The sequence below is a fragment of the Scleropages formosus genome, chromosome 12 (genome assembly GCF_900964775.1).
Source record: "Scleropages formosus chromosome 12, fSclFor1.1, whole genome shotgun sequence".
NCBI lineage: Eukaryota > Metazoa > Chordata > Actinopteri > Osteoglossiformes > Osteoglossidae > Scleropages > Scleropages formosus.
Window position 1 is genome coordinate 24694618 of NC_041817.1, and position 23352 is coordinate 24717969.

The 23352-nt window shown below is 44.4% G+C and overlaps 1 protein-coding gene across 2 annotated transcripts in view; it reads right to left on the reverse strand.

Annotated features, from left to right (window-relative positions):
- Window positions 1-3785: 3785 nt before the first annotated feature.
- The window catches only part of LOC108927717 (protein disulfide-isomerase A5-like), a 32485-nt gene continuing 12918 nt past the window's right edge, over window positions 3786-23352 (reverse strand). For both annotated transcript variants that reach the window (XM_018741177.2, XM_018741186.2), the window contains exons 7-17: window positions 23096-23156; window positions 21598-21665; window positions 21405-21496; window positions 19518-19589; window positions 18657-18793; window positions 15319-15389; window positions 13825-13988; window positions 12437-12567; window positions 8451-8521; window positions 5870-6004; window positions 3786-5689 (exon numbers count right to left, since the gene is read on the reverse strand). In XM_018741177.2, coding sequence (XP_018596693.1) covers window positions 5609-5689; window positions 5870-6004; window positions 8451-8521; window positions 12437-12567; window positions 13825-13988; window positions 15319-15389; window positions 18657-18793; window positions 19518-19589; window positions 21405-21496; window positions 21598-21665; window positions 23096-23156 — 1083 coding nt within the window. In that variant the 3' untranslated portion in view covers window positions 3786-5608. The remainder of the gene's footprint in view (window positions 5690-5869; window positions 6005-8450; window positions 8522-12436; window positions 12568-13824; window positions 13989-15318; window positions 15390-18656; window positions 18794-19517; window positions 19590-21404; window positions 21497-21597; window positions 21666-23095; window positions 23157-23352) is intronic.

The window sequence follows — 23352 nt, forward strand, 5'->3', positions numbered from 1 at the left end:
GAGGAAGTCCAAAATGGAAGGCAAGGTCAAGTTTATTTTCCCCGTTTCCGAGGCTCCGCGGGTACAGGCAGAACAGGAGCAGGACTTCCGTTTCTCAGAGCGATCGGTTCTTCGCGTAACAGGCTCGCTGCGGGAAAGTGCGTCACTGCCAACGCATCCCTCCACCCTGGACCTCTTACCACCCCTGTCCCGCAGTTCCTGCCTACTCTTCACCTGGATTGGAAATGCAACCCCTCCCTCACCCAGTGCTATGAGTAAAATATTCTCCAGATGCAACAGTCGCACCAGCTCCAAGCCCACGGACGACTATTTCTCTGCCATAGCATTATGGAGCGCAATTAAGACGGCAAACATTCATTTTGCTGTGTGTATACAGCGCTACTGTACAAAAAAAAAAAAAAAAGGCTCCTTTAAAGGCTGGAAAAGCACAGCTGGTCTGTGCTGTGTTTGTATGGATCTCTGCGCAACGAGTGCCCGTCCTTTTAATTATTACATTGAGAGCTGAGACAGAAAATCTTTATTTCTTCAGAACATATAATTAGGCCATATTTATTTCATTGACTTTCGTTATTTTGCCCGATGTGTCCAGGCAACTCGGGAGTTTTGAATATTCTTCAGCGTTTCGAAGGCGGCCTTGGGCTAAAGGTTTGCTGCAAATTGATGCCTCCCATCGTGCATCAATCCAGACACCAATTGCACTGTTACCATGGGAACAGTGATAAGTCTAATTGCAATTGCAATCGAGAGCGAACACCCTGGAGCTACTGGGGGGCTCAGACACCTACCCTGAAACACTGTATGGGGGAGGTATACAGGTGTAGTCCGAGCAAGGAAAGGGGAGCCAATGGACATGCAGCATTTAATACATCACAGCCTTTGACACAGGAATTCCACTGGTAGGAAATTGCAGGACTAATAACATTGGACCACCCACCCACACAGATCAGAAGTGACAATGGTGGTGTCACAGGGCAGCGAGCAAAGCCCAGCAGCACAATATCACAGCACAGTTCGATGTTAAAGCCCCTGAAAATGTCAGATCTTCTCATGGGTTCTGCTGAACGAATACGACTCAGGAACATTAGTTTCAACACAACTCTCTTGGCTCCGTTTGGTCAGCAGGTCCTACTGCGCTCTATGGCGTGACTCTCTCTGTATTACACATCTCCACCTGGATCCCTCCTTCTTTGGGCTTAATCTCCTCACTCATCTCCCAAACAAATGAATGGCTCATTTGTCTTCCACAGTCCTTGCACCTTCAAAAGATCGGTGGCATCCCGAGTCTCATCACGTACGGAGCACAGTTGGCCAGACCTTCATACTCCGCTGGAACTGAGAGGTTGAAATGTGGCACTAATCTTAGGAACACACAGACAAACAATGTTCAGTTTCTGGAACCATTTTTGAAGAATGACACTCAAGACAAAAGACAAAGCGCTTTCTCCCCTTCCTCTTTCGTAGGGTACTCTACAGTCGGCCACCAGATCCACGAATGTGGTTGTGTTGCACAGCATCCTTTCAGTTCCATTTTAAAGCTGGATATTTATGTCCAGATTCTCAAAGATTAATCAACGGGCTACTGTACCAAAGCCAACCAGACGCTGGTATTGAATTTATGAGCTGAAGCTTTGCCAAGGGGCATTTGCGCTTTCGATGGATGACTCGCGTGCAAAGGCGAGCAGAAGGATATCCCACAAGTGTCCTTCTTGATGTAGGGGGTCAGATCCAGACTCAGATTATCCACGCACTCTCTGGAACAGATGACTGGGGTGGAAACGCACTTTTCTATAAAGATGCCCATCGTTGGGCACTGGATGTTGCATGTGTCTGGCTAACTGCAGAGCTCTCCTGGAGAGCCCTCAACCAAGTCTTTTCGACATTGAATGTATTCAAGCGTCTTATTCGTCCCTCTATTCTTTGGTTTCCAGATTGATTCTCTGCTGCTGCTCAGTCAACACTTGAATAAAAAGGGGAACCAAAGAGTTTACAGCAGAGGAGGATGGTTGGGGTGGTCTGCTTTTATCACACCTTTTTACCAACTTTCAGAGATATGAATACAACTGTTGCTCAAAATGTCAAGTCCACTGCAGGCCAGGAAAGAAAACGTTAACGTACAGTACCTCTGCGAAGCTGATGGCTCTCCTACTCACAGTATACCTACCTGTCTGTCCTTCAGCAGGTGCGGTACGAAGAAGGCCATCAAAAACCATCATGGTGACAATGATGCAACAGCAGCACAAGGAGGACTTGAGAGGCATAGAGCTGAGCTCTACCCAACGCACATGGGACAATGGCTGTCTTTGTGAACAAGAGGAGCTGGTGCGTGACAACTTGGCGACTCGAAGCACGTCACTCCCTCAGCCCCTTAATGCCACTGACAGGCGGGATGCTGTGATCGGGGAGCCGCAGTCTTGGAGAAATCCCTAAGGCGAGAGAAAGGGTGCCAGTGCTCATTGTGGAACCCTTAATGATGGATCTTCAAACCACCCTGGCCAGTGCCTGGGCATTCCGGCCTCACTTGAAGACAGGGGTTTGAGATGATACCAATGGAGCAAAGCAAGTTCAAAAAGTCTAATTCTGTAGGTGTCCAACTGGAGGTCAACGAGGGGCAACTTGTGGGATTACTGGAGATGTGAGGATCCATTCAGGATGTTCATTCAGTTCAAATGTTGCCCTTTAAGGGAATCTTTGGTAAACCAGTGCAGCTCTACAGCTGTACTGCTCTGATGCCGCAGAACAAAAGGTCAAGAAATTGGCCAGGATATTTTTTGACATGCAGGCAAGTCAAAAAGTATCTGCAGTATCATTTTAAATTTAAGAATTCTACTGCTGTTACTTTTTGACATACCCTTATAGAGGAGGGAGGGCAATTCAGCATCACTGCTCACTGTGAAATACTGCAGGGTTTTTTCTTTGCCAGAGAATTGATATGACTAAGAAAGAAGATGCAAAGGTTCACACGAAACAAATGCAACAGGTAATAAATGGCCAGTTAGTTACTTGCTTCTGATTTCTTTTTTTTTTACCACAGCTGCATGGCAGGTAGCAGTGCAGCTCCACAGCTCCAGGAATTCAGGTTTGGATGTAGGCTCAAATTTGGTTCAGTCTGTGTGGAGGCTGCATGGTCTCTCAGTATTTATGAGCAAATCCTTGGGGTGCTCTGGTGTCCTCCCACAGTCCAAAGACATGTTACAGATGAACTGGTGACTGAGCTACCAATAGTGTGTGTGTGACTGTTAGGAACTGGCTGGTCTCCAGTGTAAGTTGTAACCTGGCTCACACCTTATGCATCCAAGATAGGGTCCAGACCAACATGATGTTGCAATAAAGAAGCTTTCGACAATGACCGGATGATTTTCATACGATGGCATCATTTTTGGCAGCCAAAAAAAAAGAAGTAATAAATAAAATCTTAAGTAAAACACAAACACAAAGATCCCAGACAAAACAGGGAACACCGGAGTAATTAAATGTATGGACTTTATTCTTTGAGGTCTGTCTTCAGTGTTGGAAAAAGGGGGGGCTGTACATATGGCTAAAGAGAGTCAACAAAAGGCAAGACCGAATTCTTGGCATTAGTGTGAAAACTCCCGGCCTGAAAGGACCCCTTTGGAATAGGAGCGAGGCAGCCTCTACTTCACTGCAGTATTTATCCTCACCATAGTGAGGAAATTGTCCAGTACAGTAATACAACCCTAACACACCAGACAAAGGAACCATATTCCAGGAGAATGACTGACAACAAATTTATGATTAAAAAAAAAAAAAAAAAAAAAAAAAAAAAAAAAAAAAAAAACCCAACCCAGATTAATCACCTTCTCACTTTTTGCTGTTTTATAGCCCAATTCTTGTGCTGCTACAGCATCATCAGGATTTACAGTATGAGGAACAAACACAGTCTACTGAGAATTCCACATAATGAAAGACATTTTTTCATCACTTAGACATAAACTCATCACTTGAACAATGTTTGCCATCATTTGGCACAAAGGTGAACCAGACAGCTGATTCAATGTTTTAGTCTCCCCCACAATTGAACGTAAACAATTATCAGTAAAATCATCAAGCCAAGAAAATCCCAAATGGAACTGAATTAAAATACCATAGTTCCCTTAACCTTTTAATCCCTGAGTACTTTATAATGAATTGACCAAACTCTGGATAAAAGACAGATACGTCCTAAAATATTTCTTAACCAGGGAGGAAGAAAGCATTAAAGAAAACATTAAAGCTAACACCATAAAAAATAATAAGAATAATAGCTGTGATATAAAAATGACCAATTTTGGACTTGGATATCACACTGACCTTGCTGGACATGGCTTCAGCAGCGATAGAGCAGGTAGGAGTGAGCAAAGCGAGCGAGATGCAGCAAATTACACACTCAACTGACCCAGACGGGGTAGCAGGGCCTTCTTGGACCCTCATCTCCAGCCCACTGCAATCCCATTGTTGAGGAAGCTCGGAGGGTTAGGGTCAAACAGCATTATGAGGAGAGAGAGACAGATTCTCCCATTTCAGTGGAAACTTACTACAGCTTTGGGCTTCATCCCAGGATTGAGGAGTCTTAAAGCAGCACCTTTCAGGGAAACTGTGGCTTAGTGCTTTCTGCTCTTGGACACCACTAGGAAAAGATCTGAACACTACAGTCCAAGAGACCCTGTGCTAAGGTGTAGGACAGCACAACATGAAACAAATCACAAGGACAATCACCAAGATCCAGCACTAGTCAAACCAGAGGATGACAAGCTGCAGTGTGATTTAATTTCAGCAAACCAAATTTTCAGTCACCGAAACTTGTCTGGTCAATGCTGTTCAGACCATCCTTGAATACATGAAAAAGATGAAGATCCCTATAGCAATACCTAAGTGTTTACTGCATTTAAAGGCATGAAATGGGTGCAAAGTTCGTGTTTAATTTATTCTTTACTGTTACTTGTGCCTTCAAATCTAGGAGACCACGTTGAATCAGGAACCACTTCTGACATCACAACACCAGGTTGTTTCAGACCTGAAATCAATGGTATCCTCACAAAAACATGTCCAGTGGCTTTGAAAATGTAGCACACATTTACAATAAAGGCCACAGTTTGTATTTTTTACTATATGCTTGATAGGTGTTTTTTTGTTGTTGAAATCATGAAATTCCCCCCATAGAAAAATATTTCATCATTTGCACATACTGTACACTATGTACTTCAATTCACAGAAATAAGAGGGACCATCGCAGGGAGGACCCCATCAGAAATGTAAGGGACCTGACTGGAGACAAATATGACAAAACGTGACGTTTACAAACAGCGACCATTACATGTCTGCAAAGGACGAAAGTAGGGAAGGGCCTCATTTTGCATAGATCAAAAGGTAGAGCTTCGTTCAACTGCAGTCACAGTATTTTTAGAAAAGGATATTTAGTTTACGGTTCCCCCCCCCCCCCAACAACTCCAGTCAGACTTATGTGGTCAGATGGTGTAACATGTCTTACGGACTGAAGAGCCGTATAAGAAGAGTCATCTAGATGAGGTTGTGAACTTCCTGACTCCAATGTGGAGACCGCCCAGGGTCCAAGTGCAACAGCTGCCTCCTTCTTTATTTTGCCCACTCTGCATTATAGCTCTTCCTTCCGTTTGGCCACCTTCTCCTGGTCCCGCCCCCGCAGGCTCCGCATAAAGCCAGTGAATCCCGCCTCCTGGCGAGAGAGGGAGAGAGAAAGCATTGGGTTCCATCGGCCTCATGAATTGAGGCTGTGTGGGGTGGCCCAAATCAGCATGTCAGCCAAGAAACAAAGAAAAAGTCTGAATCCACCTCCTTTCGATCCACAGTCACAACCTGCGCAGGTAACCTCTTTAGGGGCATTCTGGTGACTCACCCCACGCTCGCCATTGTACTTCTCTGCAAACTTTCCGTAGTTGTAGTAGTTAAAGGTGGGGTAACCCTCCACGTCCTCTTGTTTGCACAGCTCCTGGTTGTGCCCTTTGGTGCAGTCCACTGCAGCGTACGCAATCTGAAAAGGTGCCACAAAAATTACCTTGGTTACCAACAGTCAAGGGGTGCATTTCACTCACCCATACCAAGTGTACATGACCATGGAGGGGGGTGTATACAAAAGGCACGACAAATGACTCCATACAGGAAAGTACTTGGATAGACTAAGTGACAGAAACAGCTTGATCATCGCTCATCATTTGTAGACAGCTGGTAGTGTAGTACTGGACCCAACAGTCACAGGTTTGAATCCCACCTTCACCTGTAGTACCCTTGAGCAAGGTACTTACCCTAAATCGCTCCAATAAAATTACCCAGCTGTATGAATGGGTAAATAATTTTAAGTAGCTTAACACTAAGTCACTTTGAAGAAAAGCATAAGATAAACGAATAAATGCAAAATGCAGGAAATCCTGACAAAACTGGGATCGTTGATGACAAACTACCCTTTTGGGAAGAGCGCTATTACACAACCTTGTATTCCCTTTTGTGCATCCTGAACAATGGGTCTTGAGCTCAACGTGAAACACACAGGAAGTGATACACATTACAACATGCATCATATGACGGGGGGGGCTGCAGCTGCCTGCAGTGAAGTGCGGACGTGTTCAATGTTCAATTCCAGTTCTTGACACAGATGCAGAAGGAGCACATTAGATGATCGACATCAAGTGCACAGATCTGCTGGAGCAGCCGTTCCCCTTTCTCGACATTCAGGGCCTTTTCTTAGACGTAAATATTCTTCTGTAATAAATGGAAACTATAAAAGCACCGCAGCTGTTCTGGCACTGACAAAGTTGTTTTCTTACACACTTTCCGCTTTCCCAAATTTGGCCATTCAGTTTTTCTCCAGGGTCAAGGAAAATAAGCAATACATTCCTATGGCGCTACACCATTTAGAAAAAGAAAGCAACAGAACAGATTTATGTTGTCTGTCTTAGTGGGGCAGTTTGCAGTAACGACTCAAATGAAGCATAAAGGGGCTCCAAAAAAAAAAAAAAAAACCCCTCAGATATGTCCTTTTGACTTCTAAAGGTCATATTTCCAGATATTTCGGAGCTGCAGATTGATAATTGACTTTCTTTTTGGAATTGTATACACGAAAGAGCAATCTTTCATGAGTGTCACATACACTATTAAAATTCTTATTGCTACGGCTAAACAAACCTGACAGGTTGCAATCCAGACAAGTGTGCAACATGACCAAGCATTGTGAAAGACTGACAAAGCCATTCTTACTAATTTAATCGATAAATACGCAAGTCTGCAGCTGGGCACAACTCAGCCCGTTCTCAGCGACACCGAAACACAGCCCAGTGGGACGGACCTGCGAGCCGGTCAGAAAGGGACTGCGCTCCCAGGAAGTCAGAGAGAGGAAATTGTCAGGAGCATCACCTAGTAAGTGGGGCTTCACGTGGCAAAAAGACAAATTTTACACACAAAACATAGAAATTTGCAGCGCACTGTCCAGGATGTCTGACAAAGCCAACACTTTCCATTAAAAGTTCTGGTCCTTGTGGCCCTACTGAAGAAGCGGTTACTGGTAATGGATGGGAATACGGATAATAAAATATCATTAAAATTACTTTCATAAAGTGGCCAAGGAATCTGGCACTACTTTGCTCCATCATGGTCTTTATAATAACATACAACCTTGCTAACAAGCTGGGAATTATGTTATGGTATGTATAAACTGGAGGGGGTGTGGTGGCGCAGTGGGTTGGACGGGGTCCTGCTCTCGGGTGGGTCTGGGGTTCGAGTCCCACTTGGAGTGCTTTGTGACAGACTGGCGTCCCGTCCTGGGTGCGTCCCTTCCTCCTCCAGCCTCGCGCCCTGTGTTGCCAGGTTAGGCTCTGGCTCCTCGCGACCCCGTATGGGACAAGCGGTTCAGACAATGTAAATGAAATGTACGTATGTACGTATAAATTCTGGCAGTGTTTTCAGGTTGAGTGTGTGTGATGCAAATGCTTCAAAGTTACAGAAAACTTATAGTCCAGTTTTTTTTTCCTCCAACATGCACAGATTTTACTACTACATCAGTGCTTCTCAACGTGAGAACGCCCAGGGGCGGCAATTTTACGAGTCGACTGCCATTTGGATCTTCCAAGCGTGTTTAGTAATACAACACCAATTCTGGTGCGGTGGGGGGAGGGGGGCATCGCAGTATCATAACAAAAACAGCCATAAAATCAGCTCTTTTATTGTAACAGCTGACAAATATTTCCCCAAATTCCACTGAAGCAAACATGGAGAAATTGTGCCAAAACTAAGACGCAATTGGAAGATTTTTAAAAAAGGTGACGTGAGGCGTAACATATTCCAGACACTGCATTTAAGAATAGCAAATGTAACATTTGTTTCCAAGCATTTTAAGATTAATTCCTGCTGGGTGAACTTCCTTAGAACACAATGGGGAGGGTGAGGGGTGGTCAAATGGTCAAAAAGAGGTTGCTTTCTTGTCTCACCTTGCGGTCGTCCTTGAAGAGCTCGGCAGCTGCTGTGAAGTGGGGGATGGCGTTTTTGCAGTGGGGGCACCCTGTGGAGGGGGAGGCGGAGAGCAGGCACAGATGTTAACTTTCGTGGACTCTGGGACACCAACCGACCACAATGAACGTCACAGCGAGGCCTTGGGAGCCATGGGTGGGAGGGGTTTCCTCTGAACAAGCCTTTACAAAACATGTACACAATCGGTATGATTATTCAACAGACCCGAAGAGACCCTAAAGAGTCACACAGCTGCAGGCACAAACACAAACGCACGTACACACACTCCTTTCCAGGCATTACGTACCCACGGTGCCTCACTCTGCTTTATGGAATGTAATAAAAGGCTCTTATTGCCTTTGTAAAAGAAGAGCCACTAGATCACCTAGCTGCGATCACCCATATACCTGTCAGCGCCACCACGGTGAACACACGGGGATGGCTTCATCTAGCCAGTAGGTGGCACTCATCCTAGTTGACTGGCAGCAGTGTGAAATTGCAGTGGTTTTGGGTGTCAAATTAGCAGCTGGGATTTGGACAGGAGTGTGTGTGTGAATGTGCAGATTCAGAGCAAGCTGTTGCTTCAGTAAATATCCATTTACAAAATGAGTAAAGCAAAGCGGTAAACTGCACGCAGCGCGTCTTTTAGCTGCTGTGATCTTAAGCGACGCTCGTGCCGATTAGCGGCCACCTTCCACTGGCACGGTGTCTCCAAGTTCACGTAATTGGATTAGGGTGTCTGGCAGTGGGGCTCCTGCTTTAGCTTTCACAGCTGGCTCACGGCGCATTTTAATTATCCTGATTAACACGAGCACCTGAGAGCGCATGAAAAATTATGTCCGCATAATAAAATGACCGTGATTGTAAGCAGACACAAGATGCCGGGGCTCTGCCAAAACCACTTGATTTCCCCGGATGAACATTTCTCAGGTGGTATTGCTGCTCCTTTCCTGATGGTTTTATGGTCATCACCCCTCCGGCAAAATGCTGATGGCACAAGCTGCATGTATCTTAATCTCAGGCCCCCTACTATGGCTATGAGTAATCGAGAATGGGACTTTGTGCTGTACGCTGTTGCGATTAGCTGTAAAAAGCTGGGCTGAGCTCCAAGCCGGAGTGACGTCATTTGGGTCTCGCTGCGTTTCCCGGCAGAACCCAAAAGGAATCGCCCAACACGGGGCCCAAGCTGAGTCCACAGCCACTCTCCCTGACCCTAAAACTGATCCAAAAAAACCCATCCCTCAAACCCAGAAGAACATGACAATTCTGCACACTTAAACATACTGGTTTGCACCCAGCACCCTGATCAACAATGTCTAGATGAGGTTCAGACAAGCCGTAACCATCATTTGCTGCTACACATCTTGGTCCTGCGGAACCACTCCTCCTGCACAGTTGTCCATGTTTACATTTAGTCATTTAGCTGATGCTTTTCTCCAAAGTGAGTGTTAAGCTACCTGCAGTTTATTTACCCATTTGTACAGCTGGGTAATTTTAAGCTGACCAATTTAGGGTGCTCAAGGATACTACATCTAGAGGTGAGGCTTGAACCAATAATCTTTGGGTCCAAAAGCAGCAGCACTAACCACTACGTTACCAGCTGCCTGACAGATGTTTGATCGCTCTGCTCTACAAGATGTAAGAACACATTTCCACTCAGAGTAGCCCCAAATATGGTGAAAGATGGACATAATCTAAATAGAAATCCCGTGAGCTCCTCCTAAGGCACCATCACTGTGGCGTCTTCAAGGTCAATATTCATCCGAAGAACCAGTCAGTCATCCTCATCCTGAACATCCCTTATCTCCCAGCTATTAATGGGATGGAGATGATGATCTATGAAGACAACTTAAAACTTGCAGGGTTCTTATGACACCACGGTAAAACAGGTCAACAGGCAAAACTGTCTCAAGGGCATTAGCATTTGGAAGTTTTTCCCAATAACACAATGTACCAAAGAAAGTTACAACACTGAAATGAATGAGTTACAACATTAAAAGGATGCATTATAATTAACATTGAATTCTTCAGGATACAATTAATTACCTTATGATTCATTCCTGAAGACAGGATTTGTGGTCTCAAGGGTTTAAGAAAGAGATTCTTTTTAAACAATTAAAATGTATTTAAAGGCTTCAAATTTCCAAGAAAAAAAAAAGTGTTTGATTATGCAAAAGTTTCATAAGTGCCTGTTACATAGGCAATTAGATTTGGAGTCCAAGGGATTAGTGGTTACAAGCTTTGTGTGTCAACATTATTTTATAGGAAAGCTGATATTTGTCTCTTCATCCTTAAGATGAAGAAGCCTCTGTTCTGCAGAGCCCAGAGAAACTAAAGAGCAAGGAAATGAGACACAGATCTTGTTCACAGCTAACGTCAACACTAAACGAGCACAAAACGTGGCACAATTTTATTCATTATCTATGTAATGCCTATTTTATCCATTATCTAGCTATTATTTGATGCCTTTTTTCAAAATGACTTCCCATGTTAGGCTTTTGCACTGTTCACAGTGATTTACCCAAACACACAGCAGTGTAATTTTTACTTTACCAAATTCATGATAAGTACTTTGATAAAGGGTATGGGAGCAAGAGCAGCGATGCAAACCATGGGCCGACGGGCAGCTGGAGAAACAGTGGTTAGGAACCAAAGGTCGCAGGTTCAAAACCCACCTCCAGATGTAGTACCCTTGAGCAAGGTACTTACTCTGAATTGCTCCAGTAAAACTACTGGATAACTGAATAACTGTAGGTAACTTTGGAGAAAATGTCAGCTAACTGAATAAACGTAAACCACTACGCCACCTACAGACCTCATACTGGAGTCTTCTAGTTGACTGTAAAATTACTTTCAAAGTAGTAAATGTAGTCATCCAAGTTAGAATCCCACCTTTTCCTAGGAACTCAAATCCTCCTGCATAATATTAAAGCACACTGCTGCTCACGTTTACACAGGTTTTTGACTCCTTTATACCATTACACATGCATATTCATTTTGCCAACTAATCTCTGAAAAATCGGCTGTTCCATTAATTGCAGATCCTGTACAAGTTTACAAAAATCCTTCCCCAAACAGATTGATTGCATTCTGCACATTAATATGCTGCTGCAGCACTTCTTCCAGAAAATAAAAAGCAAATTGCGAGTATCGCAGCAGATACTGATCCACTGCCGAGCTCCTGCTGATTCTGTTGAATGTTTGCTGTGTGCTGAATGTGTCTGTTTTGTGCTGCTTCCGCTGTGACACTTCACTGTAGCATACACCAAATTAAGAAACTAAATGTTGGCCCACATGCATGCAATACTGGAGAGCAAGCACCGCACCTTCATAACGGGGAAAAACATATTGCACCCCCGAATGGGACCGGAAGTCTGTTCATAAACTCCAAGTCACTTTTACCACTAAGTCACAGTCAATAAAAGGTTCCCTCAATTTATTTGCTCTTTAGGTTCAGTAAAAATCTTGATATAGTTATAATAAAAAAAAATTAAATTAAAAAAAGAGGCTACACATTCCTCTTCTGTATGGATGCATCATAAACACAGGTTTCTCCAAAAACATGCAAAAAGTTTTAAAAATAGATAAGGGAAGAAAATGCAATAAAAAAAGTTCTCATTTTTAAAAATTCATCACTTGAATGTTACTGATGTGACGAGCTAGTGTGTATTATATTAAGCTGCTCATAAGACTGGTTTCTTCTCGAAGGTTTTATATTATGTTTACCTACAAAGTAATTGAAGGTTAAGAATAAAAGAGCAGAGCGCTTCTCCTGGGAACTGATACTGTAACCATTCTGTTCTTGAAATTAATTCCTTAACTGTTACGCCACCTACTGTTAGTAAGTAAAATGTGTAAAACAATGTAAATTCAGAGAACTGACAAGGTTCAACACCAAGAACTATCAGCAGTGAAGATTGAGTATTATGGCGTCTGCTTCAGGAGTCAACCCCGGGGGGGGTCTTACAGGGGGCGTAGAACATGACGAGGGCATGCTTCTTCTTCTTCAGTGCCTCACGGAAGTCCTCTGCACTCAGGTGGCTCACACTTGATGGTCTATTCTCCCATGAAGGCTCTGGAGGGGGCGGGGCCTGGGGGCTGCAGGGGAGGCAGACTGCACAGTGGTGAAAAGGTACAAGAAACATGCAAACCATAATGAAACACCAGACAAAGACCAAGTCCTTGCAGCATTTTCCTTCACAACACTGTACAAAATCACTGGAAAGGACAAGTTTGCAGGACAGCTTTTTTTATGCATGATTTCCTGCCCATCATCAAGTTATTGCCCTGATATCAGAAAAACAGCACAATGCTTGTGAAGGTCAGAGCCAAGCGACTTCCCCGCGATCATTAAGCCAGATCAATACGTAAAGGGCTACGATGTCTGCAACCCAAAAGGTCACCTGCAGGTGGGAGGTGGAGGTGTATAGTGATCATACTCCTGGCCAGCACTATAGATTGATGGCCATGGTAAAGGACGGAGTGTTTTGGGTGAGGAAACGGCAGTGCCTCATTGACCAAAGTCCCATTTATCTGTTTGTAGGTGTTGCTTTGTATTTATGAGCGACGTGTCTAAAGGAACCGTGGAAACAGTGAGTGAATTAAAATAAATTCATTTCTCTCTGCCACACATTTGTACTGACAGCTGGGTGCCTGGCAGCAGCACATATGCTGGTGTGGGAACCATGGAAACGATGACCTTTAGCCCTAAGGTCATTTACACGTCCCCTCAGTCAGCGAGACATGAAATTGACTGCTTACTGCTGTAATCCCTAATGTGAGCTGCAGCACGCAACTTGGGGGGGGGGGCAGGTCACGCTGGGAGTGAAGCAAGGCTGGCAAAGCTCCAGCCACAGCTGATCAAGGCCTGGCCCTTGAGCGTTATTCAAGCTGCTGGCCGTCAGGCGTGATGGAAAAAGACTGTGGTTTACGGGCTCCAAGCAGAGCACTTCACAGTTCCTCTCCACCCAATTCTGGAGCACGTCACCGGGTTTGGGGAAACCGTACCACGAGAGCTTTGGTCTTCTGGCTCAGATACACACCGGTACCATGGGAGGGAACAGCACAGCATTGCTGCTATGAAGCGACTAAATGGACTTAGTAGTGATCTCCACTAAAGGCTGCTCCTTCAACACTTAAAACACCTTGTGTTAATGTCACTTAGGTACTAGGTATTCTCATTTTTATAAGGTTATTTACAACAAGCAGGATGGAAATCTGTGACCCGTGTCCATTTATTACACCATTCGGTTCTCTTACTTCGACCAAGCCAAGCAAGCACAATGGTGAGCAAATCCCACTGGTACATCTCTGAGAAGTGCTATGTAGTAGCTGCATGAAGTTAAGGGGTCTTACTTCTGCAGCCACTCGATGATCTTGTCCTTAGTCCTCAGTTGGGGCAGCGTGTACTTGTCCTCGCCCTTCTCAAAGTACTTAACTGTGGGGAAGCCGGAGATTTTGAAGCGTTCTCCCACCGCCTTCTGTACGGTGGCATCTACAGCAGCCAGCACACCGGGGCTCTGGGCCGCAGCAGAGAGAGATAAACAAAGACATCTGTCCTTTTTCTTGGAGTCTGGTTGCATCATGTCAGTTAAGAATTTCTAGTTCTCAGGGGCCCACAGATGAGAGCAGGAGAGGCACAAAAAATGCTTAGGCCACAGTACGTAGAAAGTGCACCGAAAGGCCTGGTAAACAGCCTTTAGCTGACAGCAGGAAATTGCTGCCACTTTCATTACTATTTGACCTCACCACTATTAAAACTTTAAATCTAGGGGCCCTCCTACTGCTTCCTGGAGCCTGGAACCCCTGTCACTGCTAGTGGAGACTTCAATCTGTACGCAAAGCAAGGCAGACTGCACTGTTCTGCTGAACTGCATGAGATAATGAGTCCTGCAGCTTCTTCGTTCACACTGGTGTGAGAGAGGCGACAGCAACACAGACCCCACATCATACAAAGAAGCAATGGGCATCAACCAATAAAATTCAACTTAAAAGTAACAGCAAGACTCAATGCTTTCTTGCAGCAAATTGCAGCTTTTGAATGACACATTGGCTCTCAGGTCATAATTTTACATTTTTTCCCCATGTAGATTATTATACACTTATGTACTTTTTAAAAAATAAAAAAAAAGAAAAAAGACAACACCTCATGCGAGGTGAACGATATTCTGGGCCCAGACCATGACTTCTGTCTCCACAGGCTCTATATCCATGCCACGCATTGTACTGACCTAAGTGCAGGATTAACTACATTAGAATGCCCAGGAGGGGTGGGTTGGCAATGGCCCTTGGACCCCCAGTAGTTTATATTTCTTCCACTTCTGTGAGGCAAAGAGTTTTTTTTGGTTTCCTCAGCTGCCAGCTGGCGAAACTTGACAATACAACATTCTGCTCTGTCACTATCCTGCTCTTATCTATTGTTCAGCATCACTCTGCTGAGAAGAATGCTCTATGTAAATAAATTGAATTAAATTTTTGAAGTGGAAGGCCTTTTACAGACATCCAGTTAAGATGCAAAAGGCTTTTGCGTGGAGCTCAGGTTCCGGACTGTGGGCCACGCTGACAAATCCCGACAGAACACTACAGGGATGCTGGATGGATGACTGTAGAGGTTGTAAAGCTCCACCGATCCTACTGGAACATTTCTGGCTTCGAAGCCCAGAATCGCCACGGGCTGGACACACCCGTCTAATGAAAACCAAAACGCTGTGAGCAAGGGCCAGGAATCGGACACTCACTGTCCTCCACCCAAAGGCAACGTTCCTTGCCAATTTTACATCCCAGTGCCTGGGCTCCTGAGACCTGGGACCTTTCGCAGGCTGAATGGTAAACAAGATGACTGAAACTCACATCGTCATCACGGTTTAGGATCTCTGCGGCCTCTTCATACTCCGGCTTCATTTTCTTACAGTGACCACACCCTGAAACACAAGAAGCAGAAAGTATGTTAGAAACTAGGGACTGGAGAATTTGCACATTTCAAAACTAATACACTGAATAAATGCATAAATAAAGTGGTCTTAAGTTTCTTCTCTGCTATGAAAGCGAGGACCCAGAAGGTGACCCTGGAAGTATTTATGCTGAGCAGCCTGTGGTGGCATCATGGACCCAAAACCCCTTTTCTCATCCATTTAAAAATAATAGCTCCGGCAGAGTAACTTTCCACCTGAGAGTCTGACTCAGTGTGTGTTAAAGAGCAGTAAGTCCACTCATGATATGCAAAATGGATTTGTGCCTCCAGCGCTCTAGATGGGACAGTGGTCCACAGAGACTCCACAGCGACAGCAGAATCACATTTCTCACTCAATCATAATGAAAAGCTCCTCAAACAATCGCATCAGGAACCCAACACCCACTGCGCAGTGACTGGAAAGGGTTTACGTGCTCAGGGAATGCCGTTTCCTGTTTACTGACTGTGCACCAAGCAAATGGAACAACCAAAGTTTGAAACTGTACATACTTGGCCCAAACCAGGCGATTTAATCCACTTCGTTTTGACAGCTGGGATATTAAACCCGGCTCTGTATGTAATTGTTGGGGGGAGTATTAACCAAGATAGTGCTCAGAAAGGAATGCACGGTCCCAAACACATTAGGGCAACTCTGATTTACTCCAGACCGCTGCTCGAGCTCGGCGCTGCGCCTCAGTTCCTCTGATGTCATCCCGCCGGCCTGCGCCAGGTACAGAACACTAGTGAAGCCTTTCGGAACGCTCGCTGGGAACGAGGGAATAACTGATACTTCATGGACTCGGCAACGTGCAGGCCTGTGATGGGGGATGAGGAATTCTCTCACACCTGAGGGTATTGACACATAGAAGAAGCACGTCTGCCCCCTTTTTCTTTTTTATGTACTGCAAACCACCTTTCGCTGTTTATTACAGAGGACCATTCAAAATGACCGCTGTTGTTTTACTTTTAGCAAGGTTCTACTTGTTTTCCATGCACTTGCAAATGTTTACATTTATCTGACCCTTTACTTGAAGGCTTACAATGGAAGGTTTGCACACTAAATCACAATTATTTAACCATTTACACTGTAGAGCCACTTTTACTGCATCAATTCACGCTAAATACCATGGCCAAGGTACAACAACTCCATCCACTACCCTACCTGCCGTTTAAATTTTAAAACAGTAATGCCGCTTCATCTGGGAAAATGCAGCTTCCAAAAAAGAGACTTTTTATTTAAGGAAAACAATTTAAAAGAAAAAAAAAAAAAAATTTTCCCCTGGTTTTAAAATGCACATTGACTAAACTAAAATGAATTTATCCATGCAAGGTTTTCCCATTTCAACTGTATTGAACAAAGTTCTGCAGCTGGACGAAAATAGATTCACATTAGCTCATACTATGGATACAATCAACAAACACACTTTCAAAAGGAAATGGTGAGAGAAAAATCAAAAACAATTTCTGTATCTATGCACCACTTCTGCTCAATCAATTCAATTAATTGCACTTTTAATAGCTGGCAAAAGAGGAAGGGTGGGAATTAAAACTTGCAGTAGAGGAGAGTCAATTCATCCTAAAGAAAAGGGTCCAACTCCACAGGGAACAAGAAATATCAATGCCTCCACAAAGGTGAAAACCAGAAAGTGACATTATAGGAGTGAGGACAGTGAGGTTCAGCTAAGTCATAAACTACAAAGACACAGAATTTGCAGAGAAGAACACTGTGAGCCTGTTCACCCGTGTGAAGAGCACGTCTATGACTTTGACCCAGTTTGAGGCTATAAAGCAACCTGAGATGAACAAATCGAACAGACATCCAGTGTACAAATCCCCAAAGTCACTTTTAGCACAATCACGATCTATTGGTTAACGAGAGACTCCTTAAGTTGTTCGTATGGTTCGGTTGCATGGAATAAAAATACATTGAAAAATGACTGAACATAAAAAAAAAAAAACACTGCTCCACAACCTCCTACTGGGTGTTGATCGCTGAACGATTTATCTTGTTACTGACGAACAACACTCGAACACCAGAAACGAGCTGTAAACTCCGTGGAAGTGACTTGAATTAAGGCGGTCCCACATTCCTACTTTGTTCGGGGTGCCCTTTACTGTCACAAGGGTAAAAATACAGGTCATGTCTGCTCCCCAACAAACAAAAATTCTAGAAAATAAGTAAACAAATCAGAAAACGCTTGAAAATTAGTACGTTGGCCGTGTAACACAAGGAGCTGGAGTACAGCTGCATCGTACCTCGCACACTGGCCCTCAAAAACCAACATAAACTTGAGCTGCAGGGAGGAGCAACAAAGGGGAAAATAAATACCCTAAGTTTTTATTTTGGCTGACCACAGCAGGGAGGACAGAAAGTCGACAAAGCAAAGGCCCATGGGATAGGACCTAATTAAAGAGACACCTGTAGAGCCGGCGAGGCCTGTGGGAGGGTGGACGCTGGATGGACGCAGAAGTGGACATCTGCAAGGTGACAGCCTCAACAGGTGAAAGTCGTGGGGTTGATGAGGAGAGGTTAGGCTGTTCAGTGTAGATATGCCCCAGTGGGGCTGTTGGGGGAGGCAGGGGTTGAGAAATAGATTACGGCGCACGCCATCCAGACCTTCCTGTGGACCCTGACCTGGGCTTTGTGCCGGACTGCCTTTGTTTTCAATTAAGGAATGAAAACAGTTCAGCTGCCGCTGGCGAGGGCCCAGACGAGAGGCCTGGAGAACAATGGCTCAGAAAACTGCAAACATGGCAGGCAGCTGCTCGCCAAAAAGACAAAGGAAAAAAAGCTTCAGAAAATGTGCAAAAAAAAATTGCGTTTTAATGGAAAGCACTGAGGCGCTGGCAGCAGAGAAAGGGGGCTTAATGGTCTTCTGATAAACCACCTCTGAAATCTCCCCATAATGATGTTCTCATTTAATAACGGCCTTTCAGTCATTTCCTCAATTACTCTCAGCACGGCTAGAACTGCTTTATCAATGATATTTCCCTGGTGTGAATTCCAGATGAAAGAAAGAGGTGTTATCAACTGGTCTCAGCCGCTATGAACCAGTCTAATTGAGGGCCATTACCAGAAAAGACCGGCAAGTGTCCTGTTTCTACCCAAAAACCAACAGGTCCGCTCAGCCCAGGAGGGAGGTTGTGGAGACGCTTTTCATTTTCATTCATTTTTAAGTATTTTCATTTAATCCATCTATATTAAAGGTTTTTACACAACCAGTTTGGCAGCACTCACATGGGGCGTAGAACATGACCAGGGCCGACGGGTGCTCCTCCATGAAGCTGTCAAAGGTATCGTCTGTCAGGTGGAATACAGCTGAGTCCACCTCTGACCAGGGCACCTCAGGGTCTTTGGGCTGCGGAGGCTGAGGGCTGCGGAAGGGAAGTGGCGAGGGTTTAGGACTGAGTTGTAAGGACTGTCCAAGTTCGAGACGCTGAAAGCTGCAGATTCGGTTCAATGTGGAAAAAGACCTTTGAGGAAGGCTGAATCGCCACCTCGCTGTTGTTTCAGTTACATTCCACTTTCCTGGTTCCTCCAGCCACTGTTTCCTTCCTTCCATAGCCTCCTGTCCACAGTAGCAGTGCCTTGGCCCACAACCACTGTGCTCTGTCTTCCTTGGCTGAATTCCTACCCTTCAGCACCTCTTGCTTTTCACAGAGTAGATCTGAGTACTATGGTATGGGGGGAGGGGGTAGCTGCCTGTTACACCACACAAACTCTGCACACATGGCAATTCCATTCTCAGATGACAGAGGATATATCACCGAAAGAAATGGGGGCTGGGAGATCAAAGGCATCGTCTCATGTCTCCTTGGCTGTGTTTAACCAAGACAAAGCAACGCGAAGCATCTTGATCATCATGGCACCTCAGACAAGATAAGATATCGATCTGAACGTCTTCATTTCATATGAACAGCCAGTATATGTGGGGACCCCACTGAGAATAAAGCAGCACCTCAGTCTCAGCAGCTGGGAGGGAGAGGATCATATACCCTGAAACGCACCACAGCAGGAATGTGCACTGCGCTGGAAATTGCTCAGTCACCCCCACCCCTTCATCTTGGGTGAACTGTCGATCTGAGGGAATTTACTCACTTTCTCACCCAGTCGACGATGTCCTTCGCCGTTGCTCCATAGTTCTCGTAGTGGTAAAGGAACTTCCCCTTCCTCGAGGACGAGAGCAGACAGAGGGATTCGTTACATCACACGTATGACCTGAAGGGTATATTTCTGAGAAGCACCCCTCACCGGGACTCTCTGCACCCACCAAAGAGCGCTCAAAGAGCTCCGCAATAGAGTCTTCCTCAGAACACACGGGGACTGGTGAAAAACATGACAAAAACTAAAACCCCAAAGCTGGCATATCTGGTTGTTTGTAACTGTCACTGGAAAATAAGGTCTGTGCACACCACAGTAAAATATTAGAGGAAAAAATTATCAATGCATCGTTTCACAAACTAGTTTACATCACTAAAAATGCAGGGGAAATTGCAAAAAAATTAGCCAACTTTCCTTCTTTCCAACTATATTGTTATACTGCTAAATGGCTGTCTTCAGCTTTCAAAAAAACTCCTTTTCTGTACACCTCAAACTCATCTCCAAGGAAAAGTAACCAAAAAGCTTGCTAATAATTCTTGGTTAATAAAATAATTGCTCAATGAAACACAGCGGACAAATCCTATTGACCTTTGCTCATGTAATTTACACAGGGAAGGGACTCAGAGTTTAACCACATGTCAACAATGTTATCGCAGTACTTGAAAAACTGAATTTTAGTTGACATTAGTATCACATGTAAATATTTACATACTCATTCACTGCTGCTTTTCTCCAAAGCCTTGCTGAAGGGTACCACAGCAGTGGTGGGACTAGAACATGAACCAACAACCTTCAGCTGCATGCCCTTAATTTCTCTACTTACCTGTTATAAACAGTAATATACTAATTTGCCTTTGTTCAGTGCTCTATCACATTGTGAGAAGAGTGCTCCATAAGACAAACTGAATTGAATACTCAATAGCCCCGTTACCCACTGATCTGCTGCATATTAAGCAGACACAACTGTATAAAAGTGCGGGGGGGAATCTGATATGAAATAAAAGCTAGTGGTTAAAGCTGCTATCTTGCCCCTGAAGGAGCCAGGTTTTAATCCTTGCTCCTGCTGTAGTACCCTTGATCAAGGTACTTACCCTGAATTGACATGGTAAAAAAAGTATAAATGGATAAATCACTGTAAGTCACTTTTTATCCAAAGTGTCAACTAAATATTAAGACAATAACACTCCCACTACTCCAGGAGATTCTTAAAGTTATGCTCAAATTCATTTATTCCTCTAACAGATGGACTGCTCTTTAATTAGCACCTCTACGATTAAAAACCGAGAACAAAAAGTTTTAATGCAGCACATGTGGACATCTTTTAAGCACTGTTTTAAATAAAATAAATTTAAAAAAAAAAAAAAAAGGGGTGGGGGGGTGCAAATCAGTTTTTAAAGAACTAGCAGTGTGTCCACTGAGGATAAGTCCCTGTCAACCACAGAAAGAAACCAGTCATGGTCAGAGGACACGGCACTCGGAGAGGGCAGCTCCACAGTGTGGAAGAGTGTGCAGCGCAAGACTGAATGGATCTCCAAAATGATACATGCCTGCTCAACCACACAGAGGTGGAACAATCCACCTGAGAGGGAGGTCCTGCTACTTTGGCCACTGTGGGGGGGGGGGGACACATACACCCACACATTTGTAGGCCTGTCCTACAAATCGCTCTCATTGTGAGGCCGCTTCAAACGGAATCCTTCATGCTCTCAAATGGGGTTTCTTAATAAAAAATACATGTGCACAGCTTTTAAGTGCTTCTAGCTGGCACCTTGCAAACAGACACGGGTCCATTTTCGACAAGGCCGTCCCCACGGTCGCATGTCGGTGACAGTCCAAGGCATAAGAACAGGAAGAGTTGGTGTAGCGGAAGGAGGAGGAACTCACTCAAAGTAACAGAAGGTGGGGTAGCCCTTAACATCAAACTCCTGCTTGAGGCCATCGAACTCAGCAGGGTGAACGTTCATTCCTGCCAGCACCTGTGAAGATGGGCAGGCCAAGTACAGAGAAGACAGAGTCCTGGAATTATCACCAACAACCATCCTTCCAAGAGAGTGGTGCATTCTGGGATTTTACTTACAAATTTACCCTTTGTCTGGGTGGCAGCCTGCTGGAAGATGGGCTGCATTCGCTTGCACACGCCACACCCTGTAGGGAGAGAGACAGAAAAAGAAAAAAGATGAAGAAATGGAGAGAAACAGGAAGGGAGGTGTTCAGCGAGGAGCCCAGTTGACTCCTCACATAGCTACACTTCCTTCTGCACATTACAGTTTACAGCCTGTCAGTAAATATGATTAGTTGAAGTGACTGAACTGTTAGCAGATGACATAATTCCTCCACGCAGAGAGACTAGCTGGTACTTAATTCTACATCCAGCTGGCAGAGCCTCACTGGCACATTATTATTTATTATTATTTCAATGTTTATTGAGTTAGCTGTTGCTTTTCTTGAAGGGGACTTACAATGTTAGGTTTACATGCTAACAATGTACATTGTTACATACAATTATTTATTCATTTATATAGTTAGGTCATTTTTACTATCAAACCCTGATCAAAGCTACTAAGCAGGAGTGGGATTTGAATCCAGGTCTTCCTATTAGAAACAGGCAGCTATAAACACTATGCCACCCTCTACTTTATTATTTGCCTATTATTTGAGGGTTAATGAGGTCCACAGACTGGGGAAGCCTTCACACCTAGATGTCCCGACAGGAGAATTCACTCTTTACCCCTTTGAACTGACTAAACACAAATCCAGCAAGTGTAGTGTTTAGCCTGTCTTTTCACTCTAAATGGGGAAAAAAAATGAAATTTTTCATATTTTCCAGCAGGAAAAAGAATAAATTAAAAGGACTTACACTTTTGCTTTGCTAGAAGCAGCTAATGAGGAATGTGTTATTCATGACTGCTTGACCTCACCCTGTTTAAAAGCGGTAAGGAATTTTAAAAGCAGCCATTTAGACGGATGGTAATCATTACTATATGACTTGCCTCTGGGTGATTTCTCCATCTTCACCTTCTCCCTACTCTAATTTCACCAAGGATGAGCAGACTGCCAGCTCTATGAAGAGTTACAGCCCAGGATGTATCTGAGAGCATCAAAGGTCTAAGTGGGTATCAGACCCAGTCATGTCAGACTTGAGAAACTTGCTCTCAGTCAGTGAAGCTAAGGAATAACACGACGCCTCACTACCTTGCTCCATCCAACTCATCCTCCACTCAATTAGTGGTCCTTGGCATTCTTTAACTAACTACTCATCGGCCTTATATAATCTTGCATGGTTTTAAATGCTAATGAAGAGGGAAAGGATATGAATTTTACATGAGTAACGTTGTCTCTGAGTTTAAAGTGCCAAAAAAACTGTATGCATTGAGCTAATTATGTACGAGGATATTAGCCTGTACTGGTGACCCCAGCGGTTTTTTTTTTTTTTTTTTTTAAAAGTCACCCCCTTACACCTACCGCTCTCAAAGAAAAGAATCTTGAAAAAAAACTGTCAGAATTAATCAAATGCCCTCTCAACTCTGTCAATGAAACAAATACGCAACCAATCAGCATGTGGAGACGGGGCTTACACGGGGCATAGAACATCACGAGGATGGGTCTCTCTTCTTTCTTCAGGAGCTTCCTGAAGTCCTGTCAGAGAAAGCAGGAATGTGATAAGCAAACTCATTTCACAGCAGAGCACAATGGCAGTCTCAGGTGCGTCCGTCCTTTGGTGTTAGTGCCAGGCAGGTCTGGCACGACACACTTCGCACACCAACACCCACACGCTCACCCTGGCCATATGGACCACACCACTACTTATCCAAGTGCCTTGAAACACCTCTGC